This window comes from Dendrobates tinctorius, unplaced genomic scaffold (genome assembly GCF_039654945.1).
Source record: "Dendrobates tinctorius isolate UK_male_01 unplaced genomic scaffold, ASM3965494v1 ptg000483l, whole genome shotgun sequence".
Lineage (NCBI taxonomy): Eukaryota > Metazoa > Chordata > Amphibia > Anura > Dendrobatidae > Dendrobates > Dendrobates tinctorius.
In genome coordinates this window covers 594,043-619,690 of record NW_027362144.1, presented here as the reverse complement: position 1 = coordinate 619,690, position 25,648 = coordinate 594,043, and the positions used below count along the sequence as shown (strand labels likewise).

The window sequence follows — 25,648 nt, the reverse complement described above, 5'->3', positions numbered from 1 at the left end:
GTTAGTAGTTCCAATTCTCCTTGTTTGTTGCCCATGCTTTGTGCATTAGTATAGAAACATTTTAGTTTGTGATTGGTTTCTCTTTCTCCAATATTTGTATTAATTAGATTCTTTTGTCTTTGTTCTTCCTTTCCACTTCTAATAGCAGAGTTCTCAATAGCATTTGTCAGGTGTATGGCTTTTTCTGGTCTTTTGCTTCCCTTCCCATGTTGTTCTAGTTTAAAGCTCTCCTTACAAGTGTAGCAAGGCGACTTCCAAATACATGCTTTCCAGTCTTCGTAAGGTGCACCCCATCTCTAGCAAGTAGTCCATCGTATAAGTAGTTCACTCCGTGATCCAGAAATCCAAATCGTTGCTGACGGCACCATCGACGTAGCCAGTTGTTCACCTGCAGAATCTTATTCCACCTCCTTGTTCCATGGCCATCCACTGGGAGGATGGAAGAGAAGACCACCTGCGCTCCCAGTTCTTTCACTTTCTTGCCTAAGTCTTCAAAGTCTCTGCAGATGGTTTCCAGGTCATTTCTTGCGGTGTCATTTGTCCCCACATGTAGTAGCAGGAATGGGTAGTCATCTGTAGGTCTGAAGAGTCCTGATATCCTGTCAGACACATCTTTAATTTTTGCACCTGGAAGACAGCACATTTCTCTTGAAGTTATATCCGGTCTGCAGATAGCGGCCTCTGTTCCTCTCAACAGGGAATCCCCCATGACCACCACTCTCCGTTTCTTCTTCACAACATTTTTCTTTCTCCATCCAGGAGGACTCTGAAGGCGTACAAGGTTGCTGTCTGTGGGCAAAGTCTTATCCTGATGTATTTCTTCATTGTTTTCCTGCGTGAGAGCCTGGTACTGGTTTCTGAGCAGTATGGGTGCTGACTGCCTCCTGATCCTCCTGCTTCTCTGGGTCACATGTCTCCATTCCTCTGTTTCTTCAGGTGCACTTCGAATTTCTTCTCTTTCTGTAACATGAAGAGATAATTCTGCTCTATAGTGTGACCGCTCTTACAGTACAGAGCTCTATAGTGTGACCGCTCTTACAGTACACAGCTCTATAGAGTTACCGCTCTTACTGTACAGGGCTCTATAGTGTGGCCACTCTTACAGTACACAGCTCTATAGTGTGACCGCTCTTACAGTACACAGCTCTGTAGTGTGACCGCTCTTACAGTACACAGCTCTATAGTGTGACCGCTCTTACAGTACAGAGCTCTATAGTGTGACCGCTCTTACAGTACACAGCTCTATAGTGTGACCGCTCTTACAGTACACAGCTCTATAGTGTGACCGCTCTTACAGTACAGAGCTCTATAGTGTGATCGCTCTTACAGTACACAGCTCTATAGTGTGACCGCTCTTACAGTACAGAGCTCTATAGTGTGACCGCTCTTACAGTACACAGCTCTATAGTGTGACCGCTCTTACAGTACAGAGCTCTATAGTGTGACCGCTCTTACAGTACACAGCTCTATAGTGTGACCGCTCTTACAGTACAGAGCTCGATAGTGTGACCGCTCTTACAGTACAGAGCTCGATAGTGTGACCGCTCTTACAGTACACAGCTCTATAGTGTGACCGTTCTTACAGTACACAGCTCTATAGTGTGACCGCTCTTACAGTACACAGCTCTATAGTGTGACCGCTCTTACAGTACACAGCTCTATAGTGTGGCCGCTCTTACAGTACACGGCACTATAGTGTGACCGCTCTTACAGTACACGGCTCTATAGTGTGACCGCTCTTACAGTACAGGTCTCTATAGTGTGACCGCTCTTACAGTACACAGCTCTATAGTGTGACCGCTCTTACAGTACACAGCTCTATAGTGTGACCGCTCTTACAGTACAGAGCTCTATAGTGTGACCGCTCTTACATTACAGAGCTCTATAGTGTGACCGCTCTTACAGTACACAGCTCTATAGTGTGACCGCTCTTACAGTACACAGCTCTATAGTGTGACCGCTCTTACAGTACACAGCTCTATAGTGTGACCGCTCTTACAGTACACAGCTCTATAGTGTGACCGCTCTTACAGTACACAGCTCTATAGTGTGACCGCTCTTACAGTACAGAGCTCTATAGTGTGACCGCTCTTACAGTACAGAGCTCTATAGTGTGACCGCTCTTACAGTACAGAGCTCTATAGTGTGACCGCTCTTACAGTACACAGCTCTATTGTGTGACCGCTCTTACAGTACACAGCTCTGTAGTGTGACGGCTCTTACAGTACAGAGCTCTATAGTGTGACCGCTCTTACAGTACAGAGCTCTATAGTGTGACCGCTCTTACAGAACAGAGCTCTATAGTGTGACCGCTCTTAGAGTACACAGCTCTATAGTGTGACCGCTCTTACAGTACACAGCTCTATAGTGTGACCGCTCTTACAGTACAGAGCTCTATAGTGTGACCGCTCTTACAGTACAGGGCTCTATAGTGTGACCGCTCTTACAGTACACGGCTCTATAGAGTGACCGCTCTTACAGTACACGGCTCTATAGAGTGACCGCTCTTACAGTACAGAGCTCTATAGTGTGACTACTCTTACAGTGCAGGGCTCTATAGTGTGACCGCTCTTACAGTACAGAGCTCTATAGTGTGACCGCTTTTACAGTACACAGCTCTATAGTGTGACCGCTCTTACAGTACAGGGCTCTATAGTGTGACCGCTCTTACAGTACACAGCTCTATAGAGTGACCGCTCTTACAGTACATGGCTCTATAGAGTGACCGCTCTTACAGTACACGGCTCTATAGAGTTACCGCTCTTACTGTACAGGGCTCTATAGTGTGGCCGCTCTTACAGTACACAGCTCTATAGTGTGACCGCTCTTACAATACAGGGCTCTATAGTGTGACCGCTCTTACAGTACACAGCTCTATAGAGTGACCGCTCTTACAGTAAATGGCTCTATAGAGTGACCGCTCTTACAGTACACGGCTTTATAGAGTGACCGCTCTTACAGTACACGGCTCTATAGAGTGACCGCTCTTACAGTACAGAGCTCTATAGTGTGACCGCTCTTACAGTAGAGAGCTCTATAGTGTGATCGCTCTTACAGTACACAGCTCTATAGTGTGACCGCTCATACAGTACAGAGCTCTATAGTGTGGCCGCTCATACAGTACAGAGCTCTATAGTGTGGCCGCTCTTATAGTACAGAGCTCTATAGTGTGACCGCTCTTACAGTACACAGCTCTATAGAGTTACCGCTCTTACTGTACAGGGCTCTATAGTGTGGCCACTCTTACAGTATACAGCTCTATAGTGTGACCGCTCTTACAGTACACAGCTCTGTAGTGTGACCGCTCTTACAGTACACAGCTCTATAGTGTGACCGCTCTTACAGTACAGAGCTCTATAGTGTGACCGCTCTTACAGTACACAGCTCTATAGTGTGACCGCTCTTACAGTACACAGCTCTATAGTGTGACCGCTCTTACAGTACAGAGCTCTATAGTGTGATCGCTCTTACAGTACACAGCTCTATAGTGTGACCGCTCTTACAGTACAGAGCTCTATAGTGTGACCGCTCTTACAGTACAGAGCTCTATAGTGTGACCGCTCTTACAGTACACAGCTCTATAGTGTGACCGCTCTTACAGTACAGAGCTCTATAGTGTGACCGCTCTTACAGTACACAGCTCTATAGTGTGACCGCTCTTACAGTACAGAGCTCGATAGTGTGACCGCTCTTACAGTACACAGCTCTATAGTGTGGCCGCTCTTACAGTACACAGCTCTATAGTGTGGCCGCTCTTACAGTACACGGCACTATAGTGTGACCGCTCCTATAGTACACGGCTCTATAGTGTGACCGCTCTTACAGTACAGGTCTCTATAGTGTGACCGCTCTTACAGTACACAGCTCTATAGTGTGACCGCTCTTACAGTACACAGCTCTATAGTGTGACCGCTCTTACAGTACAGAGCTCTATAGTGTGACCGCTCTTACATTACAGAGCTCTATAGTGTGACCGCTCTTACAGTACACAGCTCTATAGTGTGACCGCTCTTACAGTACACAGCTCTATAGTGTGACCGCTCTTACAGTACACAGCTCTATAGTGTGACCGCTCTTACAGTACACAGCTCTATAGTGTGACCGCTCTTACAGTACAGAGCTCTATAGTGTGACCGCTCTTACAGTACAGAGCTCTATAGTGTGACCGCTCTTACAGTACAGAGCTCTATAGTGTGACCGCTCTTACAGTACACAGCTCTATTGTGTGACCGCTCTTACAGTACACAGCTCTGTAGTGTGACCGCTCTTACAGTACAGAGCTCTATAGTGTGACCGCTCTTACAGTACAGAGCTCTATAGTGTGACCGCTCTTACAGAACAGAGCTCTATAGTGTGACCGCTCTTAGAGTACACAGCTCTATAGTGTGACCGCTCTTACAGTACACAGCTCTATAGTGTGACCGCTCTTACAGTACACAGCTCTATAGTGTGACCGCTCTTACAGTACAGGGCTCTATAGTGTGACCGCTCTTACAGTACACGGCTCTATAGAGTGACCGCTCTTACAGTACACGGCTCTATAGAGTGACCGCTCTTACAGTACAGAGCTCTATAGTGTGACTACTCTTACAGTGCAGGGCTCTATAGTGTGACCGCTCTTACAGTACAGAGCTCTATAGTGTGACCGCTCTTACAGTACACAGCTCTATAGTGTGACCGCTCTTACAGTACAGGGCTCTATAGTGTGACCGCTCTTACAGTACACAGCTCTATAGAGTGACCGCTCTTACAGTACATGGCTCTATAGAGTGACCGCTCTTACAGTACACGGCTCTATAGAGTTACCGCTCTTACTGTACAGGGCTCTATAGTGTGGCCGCTCTTACAGTACACAGCTCTATAGTGTGACCGCTCTTACAATACAGGGCTCTATAGTGTGACCGCTCTTACAGTACACAGCTCTATAGAGTGACCGCTCTTACAGTAAATGGCTCTATAGAGTGACCGCTCTTACAGTACACGGCTTTATAGAGTGACCGCTCTTACAGTACACGGCTCTATAGTGTGACCGCTCTTACAGTACAGAGCTCTATAGTGTGACCGCTCTTACAGTGCATGGCTCTATAGTGTGACCGCTCTTACACTACACAGCTCTATAGTGTGACCGCTCTTACGGTACACAGCTCTATAGTGTGACCGCTCTTACAGTACAGGGCTCTATAGTGTGACCGCTCTTACAGTACACGGCTCTATAGAGTGACCGCTCTTACAGTACATGTCTCTTTAGAGTGACCGCTCTTACAGTACACAGCTCTATTGTGTGACCGCTCTTACAGTACACAGCTCTGTAGTGTGACCGCTCTTACAGTACAGAGCTCTATAGTGTGACCGCTCTTACAGCACAGAGCTCTATAGTGTGACCGCTCTTACAGAACAGAGCTCTATAGTGTGACCGCTCTTACCGTACACAGCTCTATAGTGTGACCGCTCTTACAGTACACAGCTCTATAGTGTGACCGCTCTTACAGTACAGAGCTCTATAGTGTGACCGCTCTTACAGTACAGGGCTCTATAGTGTGACCGCTCTTACAGTACACGGCTCTATAGAGTGACCGCTCTTACAGTACACGGCTCTATAGAGTGACCGCTCTTACAGTACAGAGCTCTATAGTGTGACTACTCTTACAGTGCAGGGCTCTATAGTGTGACCGCTCTTACAGTACACAGCTCTATAGTGTGACCGCTCTTACAGTACACAGCTCTATAGTGTGACCGCTCTTACAGTACAGGGCTCTATAGTGTGACCGCTCTTACAGTACACAGCTCTATAGAGTGACCGCTCTTACAGTACATGGCTCTATAGAGTGACCGCTCTTACAGTACACGGCTCTATAGTGTTACCGCTCTTACTGTACAGGGCTCTATAGTGTGGCCGCTCTTACAGTACACAGCTCTATAGTGTGACCGCTCTTACAATACAGGGCTCTATAGTGTGACCGCTCTTACAGTACACAGCTCTATAGAGTGACCGCTCTTACAGTAAATGGCTCTATAGAGTGACCGCTCTTACAGTACACGGCTTTATAGAGTGACCGCTCTTACAGTACACGGCTCTATAGAGTGACCGCTCTTACAGTACAGAGCTCTATAGTGTGACCGCTCTTACAGTGCATGGCTCTATAGTGTGACCGCTCTTACACTACACAGCTCTATAGTGTGACCGCTCTTACAGTACACAGCTCTATAGTGTGACCGCTCTTACAGTACAGGGCTCTATAGTGTGACCGCTCTTACAGTACACGGCTCTATAGAGTGACCGCTCTTACAGTACAGAGCTCTATAGTTTGACTGCTCTTACAGTACAGAGCTCTATAGTGTGACGGCTCTTACAGTACAGAGCTCTATAGTGTGACCACTCTTACAGTACAGGGCTCTATAGTGTGACCGCTCTTACAGTACACAGCTCTATAGTGTGACCGCTCTTACAGTACACAGCTCTATAGTGTGACCGCTCTTACAGTACAGAGCTCTATAGTGTGACCGCTCTTACAGTACAGGGCTCTATAGTGTGACCGCTCTTACAGAACACAGCTCTATAGAGTGACCGCTCTTACAGTATACAGCTCTATAGTGTGACCGCTCTTACAGTACAGAGCTCTATAGTGTGACCGCTCTTACAGTACAGAGCTCTATAGTGTGACTGCTCTTACAGTACAGAGCTCTATAGTGTGACCACTCTTACAGAACACAGCTCTATAGTGTGGCCGCTCTTACAGTACAGAGCTCTATCGTGTGACCGCTCTTACAGTACACAGCTCTATAGTGTGACCGCTCTTACAGTACACAGCTCTATAGTATGACCGCTCTTACAGTACACAGCTCTATAGTGTGACCGCTCTTACAGTACAGAGCTCTATAGTGTGACCACTCTTACAGTACAGGGCTCTATAGTGTGACCGCTCTTACAGAACACAGCTCTATAGAGTGACCGCTCTTACAGTATACAGCTCTATAGTGTGACTGCTCTTACAGTACAGAGCTCTATAGTGTGACCGCTCTTACAGTACAGAGCTCTATAGTGTGACCGCTCTTACAGTACAGAGCTCTATAGTGTGACTGCTCTTACAGTACAGAGCTCTATAGTGTGACCGCTCTTACAGAACACAGCTCTATAGTGTGACCGCTCTTACAGTACAGAGCTCTATAGTGTGACCACTCTTACAGTACAGGGCTCTATAGTGTGACCGCTCTTACAGAACACAGCTCTATAGAGTGACCGCTCTTACAGTATACAGCTCTATAGTGTGACCGCTCTTACAGTACAGAGCTCTATAGTGTGACCGCTCTTACAGTACACAGCTCTATAGTGTGACCGCTCTTACAGAACAAAGCTCTATAGTGTGACCGCTCTTACAGTACACAGCTCTATAGTGTGACCGCTCTTACAGTACACAGCTCTATAGTGTGACCGCTCTTATAGTACACAGCTCTATAGTGTGACCGCTCTTACAGTACAGAGCTCTATAGTGTGACCGCTCTTACAGTACACAGCTCTATAGTGTGACCGCTCTTACAGTACACAGCTCTATAGTGTGACCGCTCTTACAGTACACAGCTCTATAGTGTGACCGCTCTTACAGTACAGAGCTCTATAGTGTGACCGCTCTTACAGTACAGAGCTCTATAGTGTCACCGCTCTTACAGTATACAGCTCTATAGTGTGACCGCTCTTACAGTACACAGCTCTATAGAGTGACCGCTCTTACAGTACACAGCTCTATAGTGTGACCGCTCTTACAGTACAGAGCTCTATAGTGTGACCGCTCTAACAGTACAGAGCTCTATAGTGTGACCTCTCTTACAGTACACGGCTCTATAGTGTGACCGCTCTTACAGTACAGAGCTCTATAGTGTGACCGCTCTTACAGTACACGGCTCTATAGTGTGACCGCTCTTACAGTACACAGCTCTATAGTGTGACCGCTCTTACAGTACACGGCTCTATAGTGTGACCGCTCTTACAGTACAGAGCTCTATAGTGTGACCGCTCTTACAGTACAGGGCTCTATAGTGTGACCGCTCTTACAGTACACAGCTCTATAGTGTGACCGCTCTTACAGTACACAGCTCTATAGTGTGACTGCTCTTACAGTACACGGCTCTATAGTGTGACCGCTCTTACAGTACAGAGCTCTGTAGTGTGACCGCTCTTACAGTACAGAGCTCTATAGTGTGACCGCTCTTACAGTACAGAGCTCTATAGTGTGATGGCTCTTACAGTACAGAGTTCTATAGTGTGACCGCTCTTACAGTACATGGCTCTATAGTGTGACCGCTCTTACAGTACACAGCTCTATAGTGTGACCGCTCTTACAGTACACGGCTCTATAGAGTGACCGCTCTTACAGTACATGGCTCTATAGAGTGACCGCTCTTACAGTACAGAGCTCTATAGTGTGACCACTCTTACAGTACAGAGCTCTATAGTGTGACCACTCTTACAGTACACGGCTCTATAGAGTGACCGCTCTTACAGTACAGAGCTCTATAGTGTGACCGCTCTTACCTTATAGATCCCTTTCTATGATGGTGGTTGCTGTGAATTCACTTGCTCAGACTTTTGTCTGGCGCTCCCTCTGGTGGTTACTAGGAGTAGTGGAGCTGGCCAGTCTGGAAGTTTAAATACACCTATAACTGCCAATTATCTCTAAAAGTAAGCTCACAATTTATAGACATGTATCCACCTAATGGTCAATGCATTTACAGCACCCAACACACATGAGCATGAAACCAAAAGATAAAGATTATCAAATTTCATTAGTTAACATTTAAAACATTTACATGATTGTATGAAACAAGTGCAGAAACAACAAGATGACTGATCGACTCCATGAGAACTCAATCCTGCTGCATGGCATGTGACCCGATGTACATCTAACATCACAAAAATCATGCCCCTAAACACAGTTAGGTCCATAGATATTTGGACAAAGACAACATTTTTCTGATTTTGGTTCTAGACATCACCACAATGAATTTTAAACAAAACAATTCAGATGCAGTTGCAGTTCAGACTTTCAGCTTTCATTTGAGGGTATCCACATTAACATTGGATGAAGGGTTTAGGAGTTTCAGCTCCTTAACATGTGCTCCTTTGACCGCATGTTTCCTTCACAGCAAAACCTTCCAAATGCAAGCACCACACCTCAAATCAACTCCAGGCCTTTTATCTGCTTAATTGAGAATGACATAACGAAGGGATTGCCCACACCTGTCCATGAAATAGCCTTGGAGTCAATTGTCCAATTACTTTTGGTCCCTTTATAAACAGGGTGGCACATGTTAAGGAGCTGAAACTGTTAAACCCTTCATCCAGTGTTAATGTGGAGACCCTCAAATGAAAGCTAAAAGTCTGAACATCAACTGCATCTGAAGTGTTTTGTTTAAAGTTCATTGTGGTAATGTCTAGAACCAAAATTAGAAAAATGTTGTCTCTGTCCAAATATATATGGACCTAACTGTATAAAGCAGACATCCGGTGTGCATTGCTGTGTGAACTTGCTAACCCCATGCTACCACCTGGGAATTGCCCAACAAGAAAGCACCAATGTTCTAAACCCTCCATAAACACTCCTACTATCACAACCGGGTTACCAACTCTGATTATACCGTGCGGGGTTAAAATAGAGGGAAGATGTACCAAACTAATGATTGTCACTCATAGTGAGCCACCCTGGTCACATTACCTGGATCCTTGCAGTGTATAGAGACGAGCCCGGAGTCCTGTCACCCAGCCCCGACGCGCACGTTTCGCCCTGCTTCCTCGGGGGGCATGTCCAAATGGCGGGTGTGTGTCACTTAAATATGAGGCTGGAGGATGGAAGTTTGGAAAAAGGATGTCTCGTCCATATACCAAAATTGTCAGTCTTGGGATATGACTGGAATTCATTGTCACTCTGAGTCTAAGAGCACTCGTGCTCGAAGTGCGTACAGAGTTCTTGGGAATACCCCCATGCGGTAACTTTATCTGTGTACCGACATTTGATCACAAGCAGCCATGGATTTATTTTTAAACATGATTTAATAAAAAGTTTGAATTTTATCTCCTGGAGCTGGACTTTTTCCTTCCTTGGATTCTTTTGCTAATCCTTTGCACCTAATCTGGTTGTGCCTTTTTTTGCTTTCTGCTTTGTTGTGAAGGTTCAGCGTACTCCCTGCTGGGGGCAGCGCTGAGCCCCGCACCATATGTTACAGCTTGCGCCAGTTTGTTCTGTCCCCTGTTATATTAGTATCTTTTTCTTTGCTTCCAGTTCACACCAGAGTGCTGGCCTCAGGTTTTTTTGTATATCAGATGTGTTGGATTTTTTAGGGTTTTTGCATGATTGCAGACAGTATCTTTTCTGTCCTGTCCTGTCTAGACAGTTTGGGCCCTATAATTTGCTCAGTCTATTTTCTGCCTATGTTTGTGTCTCTTCTTGTCTCACCGACAATATATGCTTGGGGGCTATCTATTCCTTTGGGGTCTGCTCTGGGGCAGTTTAGATTTCACCTTTCTGGCTTTAGGCTTAGTTAGTTCTCCGGCTGTGCCGAGGCGTCTAGGGCATTGTAGGAACCCCCCACGGCTACTGCTAGTTGTGTTGTTAGGATCAGGGGTCTGCAATCCACTGAGTTACCAACCTCTCTGGTTTCCTGGTGGCTTAGCCTGTTCCTGTCATCCTCCTCGGTGACCCATTCATAATAGGTGGTAATAACTTCTTGTTTCCGGGGTGTGGGTCTGGGAGACCAAGCAGGACCAGTAGGGTGAGTACCAGCATCTGACTGTGGTCTGTCTTTTGCACAGGGCGATGTTCTGGGCGGTTCAGTACTGTATTTGACTGGCTTCTCCCAAACCGCAGCATGCCCGGCAGCTGGGTCTTCCAGACGTATTTCTTCCGGAAGAGCTGGTACTGGATGTATGAAAACCGCAACAATCGCACTCGTTATCGAGACCCCCGGGTAGTATCCAGTGGCTGGAGGGGGATCCCGCACTCCGACATCGACGCATTTGTACAATTCTGGATGAGAGACAAGGACCTCACTCTTTTCTTTAAAGGTATGAGGTGCTTATTCCCCAAGCTCTGTAGCATAAATGATGGGTGTTGTATTCCACCACATCTCTATTAGTGCGTTTACCACAGCTAAGCTTCACATGCAACACACAGTGACTGCACCAGCAGAATAGTGAGTGCAGCTCTGCTCAGCTGTTGCTCATTGTGCTAATTGTGGGTGTGTTCACTGCTGATCCTGTTGTGTGCTACTGAGCTCCACCCGGGGACCTGCTCTCTCTCTTACACAGGGAGGGAGTAGGTTTCCTGTGATGACCAATGGAGCCAAGTCCCTGGCTTCTGTTTCCCGGACAAGGTCGGCGGGGAGCAGGAGAAACCAGCAAACGGCCCTCCTCCCTTTACCCCCTGTAGAGTCAACTCGCCGCTTAAGCCCCGTTGCCCAGCCCAGCCCGGGTTCTGCTGTGGATCCAATGCAAAGGCACGGGGAGACTACAAAGCACGGTAGTGAGGCGCAGAGCTCCGTCTCTGCTTGTAGTAGCAGGAGGTGCATCAGCCGAGAGGCTGGACAGTGAGGGGGCCCGGCGGCGGGCATACGGTTAGGCCACGATGCTGTGGTGCACTCCTTAGTGGAACGGGGAGCGGCCCAGTGTCAGGGACAGCTCCAGTAGCCTCAGCATCTCTGAATACTGTTGCCAGTGATCACTTAGTTGAGAAGCGGCCGCAGTGTGAGGGGGTTTCCGGGGCCGGTAATTCCGGTCCTCCCAAAGTCCTATTCTGTGTTAGCAGATCCTGATATAAAGGATCAGCGGCACCTCACAGCGACAAAAGATCAGCGGTGCCTGGTATCAACAGTGAAGCAACGAAAATTACCAACTGATGATGCGGAGGGCACACGTAAGTCCAGGGGTGAGGTCGCCTTCAGTTATGTGGAGGAGACTGAGCCCCTTGTGCCTGATGATGTGAAGGTCAAAATGTCACCCCCTGTTGTCACTGGTCCAGCAGGAGTGAATGTGGTGGGAGGTGTGGATGAGGAAATTTCTTTGTCTAGTGGTGTGGTTGCTGGTTTGGTGGAGGTTGAGGGGGTTATGGAGGTGGGTAATAGTGGTGTTTATGTGGTCACTGGTTCAGTTGCCCCCCTGGTGGTGGCAGAACCCATCATGAGTTATGCCTTTGTCACCTCCGGGGTAAATAGGGCATCCACCTCGTCTCCGGGCTTTGGGGACGGCATGTTGCAGCGGCGTCTCCTGGGGGCTTGGGGGCTCTAAAGAAGGGGGAGAGATCACTAATGGTAGAGGGTCGAGAGGTTGATCTATCCTTCTGGATAGAGAGGCATGGCCTCTGGGCCTTCCGAGAGCAAAAGGGGGGAAATACAGTGCGGTCCCTCCCGACAGACGGGCCAGGTAGTGTTCATAGGAATGTGGTCCGTCTTTGGTGGAGGGGCAGTGATGCGTGTCCTCCAAGGTCTAAGGTAGTGGAGCTCCTGCTGAAGATGGGCTTCAAGGCTATTGACATCTACGCCTTGATCCATCCCTATTCCACACCTGAGTTTGATGTCAGCTTTGTTCGGCTGGAGGGGCTTGAGCTCTTCTTGTCGAATTATGAGTTGGCAAAAAACGAGCCCGGCTGGCGAGACTTTGCCATACAGGCGGTGTCTCTCCAAAATCAAGTCAAGAAAATGACCGTGATGACTTGTAACGAGTCGCTTTCTTGTTATGACATCATGATTTGGCTTGGCCGATATGGAGAAGTGGTGGAGATGCCAAAGAAAAACCGTGACGAGTATGGTATCTGGTCAGGGGCCTGGACGTTTATGGTAAAACTTAAGCGTTCAGGTGGTACGGTTGCCCACATTCCATCATCTGCCTTCCTGGTTAGGGATCGTATCCAGGTCTTCTACCAGGGGCAACCGAAGCTCTGTCACAAGTGCGGCGACCCCACACACTTCAGTGCAAACTGCACTGTGCAGAAATGTGCATTGTGTGGGGATATTGGCCATCTTGCTGCATCTTGTGTGGAGATTAGGTGCCACCTGTGTGGTGACTTAGGTCACCCAATCAGCCATTGTCCTCACTCCTTCGCAAAGGCAGTCGTGACCCCGGTGGGAGAAAGCCTTGAGGCTGATTCTGCTGAGGAAGGGACTAGCAGGGGTGAGGGAGCTGAGGGGCCAAGGAGGAAAAGCAATAAAAAGACGATTGCCCAGCTGAGGCATCTAGACAAGCGCAGACAGGAGAGGGAGCTGGGCGAGCCCCGGCTACTGAGGTGACCCCTGTCCTGGATGCCAGTCTTGCTGCTGAGGCCCCAAGGGTTGATGAGTTGGATAGGAGGTCAGGAGGATCCACAGGGAGGAAACTGCCCCTGCCTCTGAATCCTCCCATTATGAAAGTATGGATGAGGCTAATAGGCAGTGGCTAGAGGACAAGCGTAAGCTCGGCACCAAAAAGAAGAGAAAGAAAGGAGATAAAACATCTTCTCCCGCTCTGACCAAGGTACCTAAGCAAGGAAAAACTGAGTCCCCTCTGGTTCGTCCTTCTAACCGGTTCCAAGCCATTGAGAACATCTCTTCCTCTGAGGAGGAGGCTGAGGGTGAGGTTCCAGCTTCGGCGGAGCTTACAGGGGGTGCCAAGTCTCCTTCTTCCGGGAATGTAAGGTCCTTGGAGGGAGGCACTGGCCCAGAGTCTGCAGACGAGGACAACAAAAAGAAAAAAAATGTGGGAAAGGACACCTCTGTGTCGTTAAAGAGGAGTAAGGATTCCTCCTCGGAGGCAGAGGATAAGGGGAGTGGGGAGAAGAAAGCCATCTAACTCAATCACCAATGATTGCGGTACCCACTCCGTTGACGCTGGCGTCCATTAATGTCACCAGCATAAAGTCAAATACCGCCAGATTTGCGGCCTTTGATTTTCTCAGCCATGTTGAAGCTGACATTTTCTTTTTGCAAGAGACTAGACTACCAAACATGGCAGACGTGTTTAAAGCCAAGAGGGATTGGAGACTCGGGCCCTCCTATTGGTCTCTTGCGGCCGAGCCGTATAGCAGATTGGCGGTCCTTTTTACTGCAGCGGTGGAATGCCGACGGGTTATTGAGTTAGAAATGGGGAGGTGACTGATCTTAGATGTCGTCATGAAGGGACAATAGCTCTGGTTTATTAACATCTATGCTCCCCAATCTAAGTGGGACTGGAAGTGTCTCTTTATGAGGATCAAGCCCTACCTTTTTACAAGTCGGCAGGTTGTCTTTGGAGGGGACTTCAATACTGTCACGAGGCCCCGAGATAGAGAAGGTTCCAGAGACAAGCTGACTTATGATAGCGTCTCCCTTAATTGTATAGCTAGCGAGGCTCGCCTGGTGGATGTCCACATTCAGCACACCCCAGGTCACGAGGGTTTCACCTATCATATAGGTAACTGTAGGTCCAGAATAGATAGGTTTTATTTAAAGGAGGAAGCTGTCTCTTCAGCAGTGTCTGTTGTTGAGGTGGAGTTCTCCGACCACTGTTCAATTTTGTTTTCTCTGAATGTTCCAGAGACCCTCCAGATGGGAAGAGGCTTTTGGAGGCTCATTTCGTCTCTCTTGGAAGAAGCGGACATAAGACAGTCCTTTGAGGATTTTCTTCAGAACAAGGTACCCTTACTGGATCTTTGTAGTAGTAAGTCAGAGTGATGGGAGATGTTCAAGAAAAGGCTGGTGAGATTCTTCCGCCAGCTCTCGAGCCTCAGGAGTCTGAACAGGTACCGCCTGTATCAGAGTCTGAGGAGGAAACTCGAGCATCTTGTCTCAACTGGAGGTAGCCGCGAGGAGATCTCCAGAGTGAAATCTTTGCTCATGAGATAAAGTATTTTTATTAATTGACGGTGAAGAAGCGACAGCTGACGTTTCGGCCTGACAACGGCCTTTATCACATAGTCGCCCTTTTGAGAAGAATGCCTGTGGTCACCGGGTAAATAATGTCACTGCTAGGCAATGTTTCAAAGGGTTGCAGATTATCCAATGTGGCCAGTGATCCTGGTTCCTGAGGAGCCGGGTTTACAGAGGTGTGCCAAAGGATCATTGGTGGCGCAGTGGGGGATGCAGGCACCGCCGTGCCTGAGCAGTGATTAATAAATTAATAAAAATACTTCACTTTGAGCATAATCTACGTGTGCAGTGATTCTATATTGAACTTATACTTACGGGACCATTGGCTACTTTTCACTAGCACCGTGTACTCAACCTTCCAGTCCAGTGCTAACCATCTCTATTATCTATTTGCTCATGAGGTGTCAGTACGATAGACATGCATCTTTGGCTTTTGAGAGGGATTACGGGAAGTACCGCTCGCCTGACCCTTACAGAAACTGCAAGATGTCAGTTGTTACAGAACCACTCAGCACCCAGAATATGTTGTGCAGTTTTATGTATATATAATAGGTTCCATGTGAGATGCATGTCCCTAATGTATCAGCCCAAAGACTGCACCTCTAGGCAGAGGGGACACGATATTCTCCTTTTGTCTGCCCTCCCCCCACCTTTGTAATTCCTGCAGTAAACATCGGCAGATTCCGGCCACCTGCGGCTTTTGTAATGCATGTCTGGCCTGACACTTTTCTATTGGCCTGCCCTCTGTATCTGTGTGATATATTCTGTGTCCTGGCAGTAAAGTGTTGTCAGACTGGAAATACATGGAGAAGCAGTGATCTTTTATATGCGCCCATGCACTCAGAGGAATTCCAGCCAGCGTCCTTCATTCAGACTCCAGCCAACGCAGAGCGGACCTCCGAAAACACGGGGTGGTACTGAAAGAGGTACCCCAGCTTGGTAGACCCCGTTACACTGGTGGCAGCCGCGGGATTTGATACCCCTTCTACAGGAGGAGAGGAATGAATGGAAAATAACTACCAGAAGTTAAAGAGGACTACATTAAAAGATCTGGTGGAAGCCCGAGGGTTGATCGCCAGCAACAGAACAAAAGCGGATTTGATAGCAGCCATCATGGAACACGACAGTGCAGCGCCCCCCAATGTGAATGTGGAGGAGACCGAATTCCAGAGGGAGATAAAGAGCAGACTGGCGTTCTATGGCCTAAACCCTGCAGTAGAGATCATACGAGAGGTGATGGCTGATGTGCGCACTGATCTGAAGGAAAAGGTGGCCGAGGGGACCAGGATAGAGCTAGCCAAGATGGAGATGGCAGAGCGGCCAAAGTGGAGCTGGCCAAGATGGAGATGGCAGAGCGGAGAGAGGAGAGCCAGCGAGCAGGGGGAGCTCTGGCCTTTGACCAGGTACCTTCAACAGTAAGCCACAAAAAGATCCAGTACAATGCCTTCCGACAGTTGGGGGAGGCAGAGGAAGACATTGATGGCTTTCTGCAGGACTTTGAGCGGCAGTGTACCCTTCATCAAGAAAAGCCGCAGGTGGCCGGAGCCTGCGGATGTTTACTGTGGGAATTACAAAGGTGGGGGGAGGGCGGACACTGCTGATACATTAGGGACATGCATCTCACATGGAACCTATTATATATACATATAACTGCACAACATATTCTGGGTGCTGAGTGGTTCTGTAACATCAGTGAATAGTAAAGTGGTTACAGGACTGGTCGACAATACGGGGTCCCTGAGGCGATCCAGATCAGGATCCTGGAAGTTGTCAGATCCTTCTACTCGCACCACTTGGGGAAGAGGGATCTTGATTGGGATGAGATGTCGGCTTTCCTGGCTGAAGCTGTTCCCGAACCAGGGGTAGACCCCTCTCTTGACATTTTAACAGAGATGATCAGGGAAGAGGAAGTTAAGTTGGCGATTGCAGGGCTCCCCCCCCAAAAAAAAAAATTGCCCGGTCCAGATGGCTTAACATCTGAGTTCTATTAGATGTTTAAGGACGCTTTGGTTCCCCTCTTGACTGAGGTATTCAATGAGTGTCTTACCTCGGGCACTCTGCCAAAGTCAATGAGGAGGTCTGCCTTGATCATCTTGTCAAAGGGTAAGGACCCACCTTTCATTGAGAATTGGCGTCCCATAGCACTTCTTAATGCAGACAGGAAGTTTCTGGCAAAGGTGCTATTTAATCAGCTGGTGAAATTTGCACCCCAACTCCTTTCAGGGGCCCAGCATTGCTCTGTTCCAGGTCGCAGCACATTTAGTGCTGTGCTTGGTGTCCGGGAGGTGGTGGAGCAGGGTAGAGCTGGTCACTGGAAGGGGTACATGCTGTCACTGGACCAGGCAAAAGCATTTGATCGGATTAATCACGAGTACCTCTGGTTGGTCCTTCTGAGATATGGCCTGCCGGGGGAGATTGTTGATTGGCTTAAGACCTTTTACGGTGGGACAGATAGTTTCCCGCTTGTGAACGATTGGATTGGCAGCTCTTTTGAGGTTGGATCTAGTGTTCGCCAGGGTTGTCCCTTGGGCCCGCTGCTGTACGTGTTTGCGATTAACCCACTTCTTAGGAGGGTGGAGCGTTGGCCGGGATTGGGGTGGACCAGGCAGCACCAGAAGACACTCTGAGGGTGGTGGCGTGTACGTGTTTGCGATTGACCCACTTCTTAGGAGGGTGGAGCTTGGACCGTTGGCCGGGATCAGGATGGACCGGGCAGCACCGGAAGCCACTCTGAGGGTGGTGGCGTATGCCGATGAAGTCACTGTTTTTGTTTCCTCTCACGAGGAGGCAGGGTGGCTGATGTCAGAGGTAGATCGCTACTCTGAGGCATCCGGGTCCAAGATCAACTGGGATAAGTGTGAGAGTCTCTGGCTGAGAAGAGTAGATCCTTGTTTTGATCTCCCGGACACCCTTCCAGGACCCAAATTCTCTGCAAAAGTCCTTGGCATCGAATTTGGCCAGGGGGATTACCCCCCAAAAAATTGGAACAGCAGGCTAGAGATCGCCAGTCAGACGGTGAACCAATGGAAGGGTTGGTCTTTGACCCTAAGGGAAAGGGTAAACCTGATCAAAACTTACCTGCTCCCTTTACTGATTTATCTGGGCAGAGTGTGCATCTTGCCAGAGTCTTTCTGGACTTGGGTCTACAGTTTGTTCTTCCAACTGTTATGGGGGAATAGACTGAACCTGGTTAAGAGGGAGGTTACTTACCGTACGAAGAGACTAGGAGGGTTGGGTATGGTCAACCCTGTGGTATTCCTTGTGGATACCTTCATTAATATCAATTTTGCAAACCTCTGGAAAGAGAGGGCTCCTCCGTGGGTCTTCTCCTGTAGGGGATGGTTTCAGCCTTTCTTCCAGGAATGAGAGACAGGAGGGCAAGTGAAAGATCTTTACACACCGCATGGACATCTTCCGGCTTACGCTACCTTGGTTCTGAAAGTAATTCACCGGTGGGGTCTGGGAATGTGGGAGATCAGGACTCTGCCAAGGAAACTCCTTGGTAACTCCTTGACAATAGCGTTCTGTTGACCCATTTCCAGAGGCCTCTGGTGCTCAGGGATTGCCCAAGTCGGGATCTTGTGGTGGGTTTGCATCTTTTGAATTCTATCAGGATCCCCTCGAAGTTTTGGGACTTGGCTTGGTGCTGCTTCCATGGGAAACTGTGTGTGAGGGACAATCTGAACTGTAGGAGCTCTGAGGACAGGAACTGTCCTCGGGAGCATTGTGGTACCATGCTGGAAAGCATGGACCACTTCCTGCTTCATTGTCCCTTCAACACAGAGGAAAAAAAGAAGAGATGTGCTCCAGCGATGAAACAATCCACTGATGTATTAAAAACAGTTTTTTTATTTGCTTTTTAAAAACATGAAAAAACAATGTGGGTAACACAAGAGGCAGAGCTATGACCAACGCGTTTCAGCCATTAAGCCTTAATCATGGTATACACATACACCAAGTCATCTGAGTTATATACTCTACCATAGAGTGCATCAGGTGGAAGGTTAATTTCACATCACACATCGAGAAATTAACCCTTCCTGGTAAAGAAAGAAAAATAAACAGAAAAATAAAATGAAATAAACATACATATAACAACCAGGAAAATAATACAATAAAAACAGGACACTGAAACAAACATATTATTATTGCCTAGAGTTCATCCCCAATGGGACCCTGGTGTTTAGGGTAAAGATCCAATCAGACTCCCTACTGAGGATTTTTCTTTTGTGGTCTCCTCCTCTCATGGGTCTGAACACCCGCTCTATAAAGACACCTAGTATCTCCATTATGTATATACTTAAAATGTTTGGAAACCGCAGAGATCTTTAGCGCAGTCGGACTATTGGGGTCTGGTATACGTCTCCTCATGCGCTTTCGTAATGGGCCAGTGGTGCAGCCCACGTATTGGAAGTCGCACTGAACTCCACCAAATACACCAGTCGTGCTGCAATTACTATCGCTGCCGATCAAGAAAAATTCCGATTATTATAATCTGCATGTTCACAGGCTTTGCAGGATAAATGTCCACATTTATAGAAACCTTTCTGCAGAAGCCATGCGGGTTGTGTGGATGCGCTCGGTTCAGGAAAAAAACTGGGCGAAACAACGTTTCCCAGAATTTGCGATTTTTTAGCCACAAAAAGACTATGAGATCGCGTCCTGCATGGAGATACTAGGTGCCTTAAATTCCAAGGTATAGAGCGGGTGTTCAGACCCAAGAGAGGAGGAGACCGCAAAAGAAAAATCCTCAATAGGGAATCTGATTGGGTCTTTACCCTAAACACCAGGGTCCCATTGGGGACAAGATCTGCAATATTAATATATGTTTTTAATTATTTTCCTGGTTGTTATACGGATGTTTATATAATTTTTTTTTCCTATTTTCCTTCTTTACCAGGAAGGGTTAATTTCTCGATGTGTGATGTGAAGTTCCACCTGATGCGCTCTATGGCAGAGTATATCACTCAGATGACTTGGTGTGTGTGTATACCATGATTAAGGCTTAAAGGCTGAAACGCGTCGGTCATAGTTCTGCCTCTTGTGTTACCCACATTGTTTTTTCATGTTTTTAAGAAGCAAATAAAAACCCTTTTTTCTAATATATTAGTGGATTGTTGCATCGCTGGAGCACATCTCTTCTTCTTTTCTGCTGATTGCTGGCGCCCTGGCCAGGGGCGGCTCCGTGCAGAGGACTTCCACTATTACAGACCAGCATGCTGTGGTGAGCTGACTTTCCTTATCCCCTACCCGATTTTTTTATATATTTCAACACAGAGGTGTACAACAGGGTGGGCGCCTCCATTGGCTGGTCTCGGCTGGCCGGCCTCTCCTATGCGGAGTGGGCCTATGGAGCATTCGGAGACCTGGGTGGCCGGGACCGCTGCACCTTACTTCTAGTTAGCGCAGTGGTTAGGTATCACACGTGGAACGCACGGTGCTTAGTATCGATGTGTTTAGGACCATACTGGGTGACCTGGTGAAGGTGCGCTCTCTGGAGTATGGGAGACTGGGCACACGTAGGGCCGCTCTCCTCGGGAGGGGCTTTTAGTGTGCCCTAGTCTGGTCATCTCCTTTCATGGTGGTGGGCTGCCGCTGACACTGTAGATCTTTGTTTTGTGATCGGTATACAGTGATGTAGGGCAGCAGGCGCCGAACTTGGGCTTTGTGATTTGTGGGTGTTGTAGTGCTTGTTTCTGTATATAGGGATATAGATTTGGGTGTAGGTGTTAGGTTGGGTGGTGGGAAAAGGGGGGAGGTGGGTTTATCTTGTGGCACTATGGGACACTGGGGTGTTTGGGGAAACACTGGCACTGCCTGATCTGGCCTATGAACGATGGACATGGACTGAGGCATGAGGCGCAGGACCAGCTCTCAGGTCAGTGCAGGGGTTGGGAGTGGGGGGCTTGAGTGCGGGGTGGTGATTAGCTTATTATAGTATATATTTGTATAGTTTGTGGTTATTTTATTTAAAATTTTAAAAAAATGTATGTACATAGCTTTGTTTGCTATTGTTTATTTTATTTGTTTGTTATTAGTTTGTTGGTGACCGGACCAGAAGGTGTAAGTTATTATCAGTTATTATTCTGTATATACGTATAATATGTGTGAGAAGAGAGAATGAGCGGCCGGACCAGTGTTCAGTATGCGGAGTATTGTCTGGCTGATATTCCTGTTATGTTCTGTTATTATTATTCTTACGTTTTTCATTTTTATAATAAAAGATCTACAGGTTGTAGCTCAGTATTAAGAACTTTCTTTTCTCCCACTCCAGGCATCCAGTACTGGCGTTATGACAATGAGAACGATAGGGCTTATGTGCAGGACCCTGATGGCCATGTTTATCCACGCCTCATTTCTGAAGGCTTCCCCGGTGTCAGTGGACCCATCGACACGGCTTTCTATAACCATGAGGAGAGGAACATTTACTTTTTCCGAGGAAGGAATGTAAGTTTATGATTTAGTCAGCTTAAATCCTAGAAAGTTATAGGGGCAATTATAATGCACAATTTCTAAGAAACATTGTGTCCTCAGCAAACTAATGATCTCAATGATATCTGCCTCTCCTGCCTCACCCAGAGATATCTCTAGATCCCTCAGCGTGATCGTACTCCACACTGATCTCATGCTTTATATGGTTTCCTCTTTCCCCAGGTCACAGCTTTCAGTGTGAATAGCTATAAGGTGGTCCCTGGCTACCCTAAAGCCATCATTGATGTGTTCCCTGCCTATGTTCCTGGAGATCATCCCCAGAGTGACCTGGATGCTGTCTACTACTCATTCACTCATCGGAACATATTCTTCATCAAGGGTGTATATGTCTGGAGGATGGCTGGAGGTCTGCAGGATGGTGGACACCATAATGGCCTTCTTCCACGAATCCCTATTAATGAGCAGTGGCTGGATATATGTGATGTCCATCCATCAATGCTGAGTGCACCCAGATGATAAACCTGATCAAGGGTACAACGGACCTGACAAAGGATACTATAGACATGACCATGGACTCTATGGGCCCGACTAACAATACTATGGACACTGTCGATTTGACCAATGATACTATGGACCTGAATAAGGATACTATGGACCTGACCAAGCATAATACTGACCTGGCTGAGCACATGATGGACCTGACCAATTATGGTCTGTGCACCTTATAGATACTATGGATCTGACTGACCTTGGATGTCAGGGACCTGACCAAGGACACTATGGACCTGACCAAGGACACTATGGACCTGACCAAGGACACTATGGACCTGACCAAGGACTCTATGGACATGACCAAGGACACTATGGACATGACCAAGGTCACTATAGACCTGAGCAAGGACACTATGGGACTGACTAAGGATACTAGGAATCTGACCATTGAAACTATGGACCTTGCCAAGGACACTATGGACCTGGCTAAGGACACCATGGACCTGACCCAAGGGTACTATGGACCTGACCAAGGGTACTATGGATCTGACCAAGGATACTATGGACCTGATCAAAGCTATTCTATAGCTAGCCAAAGGTACTATAGAACTGACTGATCTTATACGTTCTGAACCTGACCAAGGACTTTCTGGACCTGACATTGCATGTTCTGGACCTGATCAATAATTCTGTGCATCTGGCTAAGTATATCCTGGAGCAGAATTTTCACAGGACCCATCATTACAATAACTGATGAATGTTCTATTTATGCCTTGTCCACACAAAAGGAGGCTTTAGGTATGTGCATATTATGTTTTTTCAGGATAATTTAGAGCTGTCTGCTCTGATAACAGTCTGAAAATGCTAACAAAAAATTATATGGAAAATGTCTTTCTGGTCATAAATTCTGGCTTTTGAACATCTTCAAGTTTTCAAAAACACCAATCGGTTAAAAGGAGTGGACCATTCTCCAGGTGATTTCACTTGGATGATGCTCCTTACTTACAATTCAACGGAAAGGCTAAAAAGACACTCAGAAGATTAATAAGAGACTTTTGAAGTGATTTATGAGTGTTTTCACCCTAAAAATAGCAAGCTCACATTTTACTCATTGCTTAATGGACTTGTAAAACCACCTGAAAAGATACTACAAAAGAAAAAAATACTCATAAGTCATCAACAAAAAATGTTTTCAAACCGTTTTTGAAAACGACTAAATCTGTGGAAAAAGACAAGTGAGACTTCTACTTGTAATCCTCGTCGGTTTTGCCTGCCTGGAAAAAATGTTGTGCGCACAAACCATTAGTGGGATCACCTCTCATACAACAAAGGACAGATGGCTCAGTGGGATCACCTCTCATACAACATAGGACAGATGGCTCAGTGGGATCATCTCTTGTACAACAAAGGACAGATGGCTCAGTGGGATCACCTCTCATACAACATAGGACAGATGGCTCAGTGGGATCATCTCTTGTACAACGGGGGGGATGGTGGTTTAGTCGGACATTAAACCACTGAAGTCTTGATGGAGTAATCACTCGGTGGTCATCATTTGTAGGCTCATCATTTGTGGGGTCATCACTTGGCGGGGTCATCGTCACACAGTGCAGGCCAAAATGCTTGTTATGGCCATTAGATATGTCTACAACGGCCCACTAGAACACAAAATCCAAAGTTGTTGGTTCCAGAGCCTTTCTCATACCCTTTCATAAGACAGACCATGGCAAACTGAGCACGGTTTACCCAAGACAAATAGACCCAAGGCCTTCTTGGTCTCAGTGTATTATATCCATCTAGGACAAGATTCCTTCCAGGAATTACTCAGGCAAACAATACTTCTTGTTCCAATAAATTATAATATTAATTATTTCAAACAATCGTCCTTCATTTCAAATGTAGATGATCCAGTACTGGTAGTGCTGGTGGGGAGCTAGAGAGGCAACATGGGGGAAGAAGCCAGATTATTAGCTCTTACCTAAAGTCACAGATTAGGAGGTAAAACTGTTCCCCAGTAAAATGATGTACAATGAACAATAAGGTGAAAACACAAATTCGAGCGCTCCTCTGACCATTTCATGTATTACTAGATATAAGGAGAGGATGAACTAAAAAATGGAATTTAAACTGTGTCGAGACAGCAATTAATCTTAATTATTCAGATGTCTATTTTCAGTAGGCCAGAAGACATAGGCTGTTATCTTGACTATTGAATTTAAGTTTTTTTCTTTGGTTGGTCAAGAATCATAGACTATTGTTAGTAGGAGCCTGGATGTTGACTTTTGATTTGCTGCTTGCAGCAGCTCATTGTCTGCTATCTTTGATGGACAGGGACGCAGGGTAATTGAACAACTGATCTCTGTTAATATGTTGATTACAAATTGTTGCTCTGCAAATATGAAGGACAAACTATGCATGTTGTTTGAACGCTCATAGATGCCAAGATAAACCAAAATGTACCCCTGAGGTTGTGTATGGTCTGGGAAACAGGAGAATGGCACTCACAGGAAGTAGAGTTACTTACTAGCTAGGAGAAGGCTTCCTCCACGCCTGATGAGTAATCCACGCAGCCAGAATTTGATCATCCCAATGCAAAACTCAGTTGTCTACATAACATTCCTTGATTGTTCTCCAGTTAAGAAAATCATAAATTCCGGTGCATTGTAACAAGGTGGCAAGGGGCGGTAGTCACGGGCGAGTCCACTTCAGCAGAGTCATCCCACACCCCGACCCCTTGTACATAAAATGACAGTTCTAATACCAGCCCCTGGTCACAGTGGGTTACCTCAGTCCTGCCGCTGTTCTCCATGATAGGACTGTGTCCTCCGGATGAACCACACTTCACACTGTATAGGGCCCAACAGTGGCAACTTGTATTTTAATGATGAGGAGGTAGAAATAAACAAGAGATGTATAATTCCTGTTCTGCACCTAGTCACAGCAATGGCTGCAACCGCAAAGTCCATAACTCCCAGTGAGCTCTCCGGAGCTAAAAGTCACTGGTGGGGCACATGTAATAATGGTGCAGGGATGAGTATGTCACCACGGAACAGTCGGACTAACAGTTAAAGGGTGGTTTATTTACAGGGAATAATACAGGCAAAATAACGGTGAAGTATTGATAAAATATGAAAACAAGTTAGGCAAGCAGCCAAAAAGCATGAACAGTATTGAACAGCAATAAAGATAATTTTCCTATGGGGAACTTATCAATCTGCAGGGGTCTTGAGGGATGGAATCGTTCTTCTCCAACGTTGACGCTGAATCACTAGCAGCGCTTGTAGTCTGAAGTATTTTGTATCCTGTGACTTTAGTAATGTCCAGCCGAAATATGTAGGGTTGCTGCGGGAGCCAGAGGGGCATGAGACAAACGATATCCCCTATGCTCCAAGTCCTTCTTTCCAACTCCACAGCGGTGCTTTACCACCGGAATCAGGGGCTCTGCATTAACACAAAGGTCACAGCCCTGTCACTGGGCGCAGTCTCTTTGCAGGAAACGTCTTATCACAGCACATCGTCTCTCCCAGGGGAAACAACACTCCGTCCCCTGTTAGATCTCTCAGCATGGATCACTGCCTCTGCATGTGCTGCTGTCTCTGCACTAGCTGCCACCTTCACACTAGACACAGACTTCACACAGGGACAGGACACACCTCATCTGTCACTGCAGACTCCAGCTTTACGTAGTCACGGGCTCCGGTCTCTGCTCTGGCCTCAGTCTGTATACGGGCCTCCGCTTCTCTGTGGGTCTCATTCTTTCCACAGGGATCAGGACGCACCTTTGCTGTCTCCGCAGAACACAGTCTCACATACTCACGGTCTGCTGTCTCTGTGCGCGGTACCCCGGACTTTACTCTGTGAC

The 25,648-nt window shown here is 47.1% G+C and overlaps 1 protein-coding gene across 1 annotated transcript in view; it reads left to right on the top strand.

Moving 5' to 3' along the window:
• The window catches only part of LOC141077945 (matrix metalloproteinase-21-like), a 48,215-nt gene extending 24,555 nt beyond the window's left edge, over window positions 1-23,660 (top strand). The window contains exons 7-9 of the mRNA XM_073564728.1: window positions 10,802-11,053; window positions 21,137-21,309; window positions 21,517-23,660. Coding sequence (XP_073420829.1) covers window positions 10,802-11,053; window positions 21,137-21,309; window positions 21,517-21,810 — 719 coding nt within the window. The 3' untranslated portion in view covers window positions 21,811-23,660. The remainder of the gene's footprint in view (window positions 1-10,801; window positions 11,054-21,136; window positions 21,310-21,516) is intronic.
• The last annotated feature ends 1,988 nt before the right edge of the window (window positions 23,661-25,648 follow it).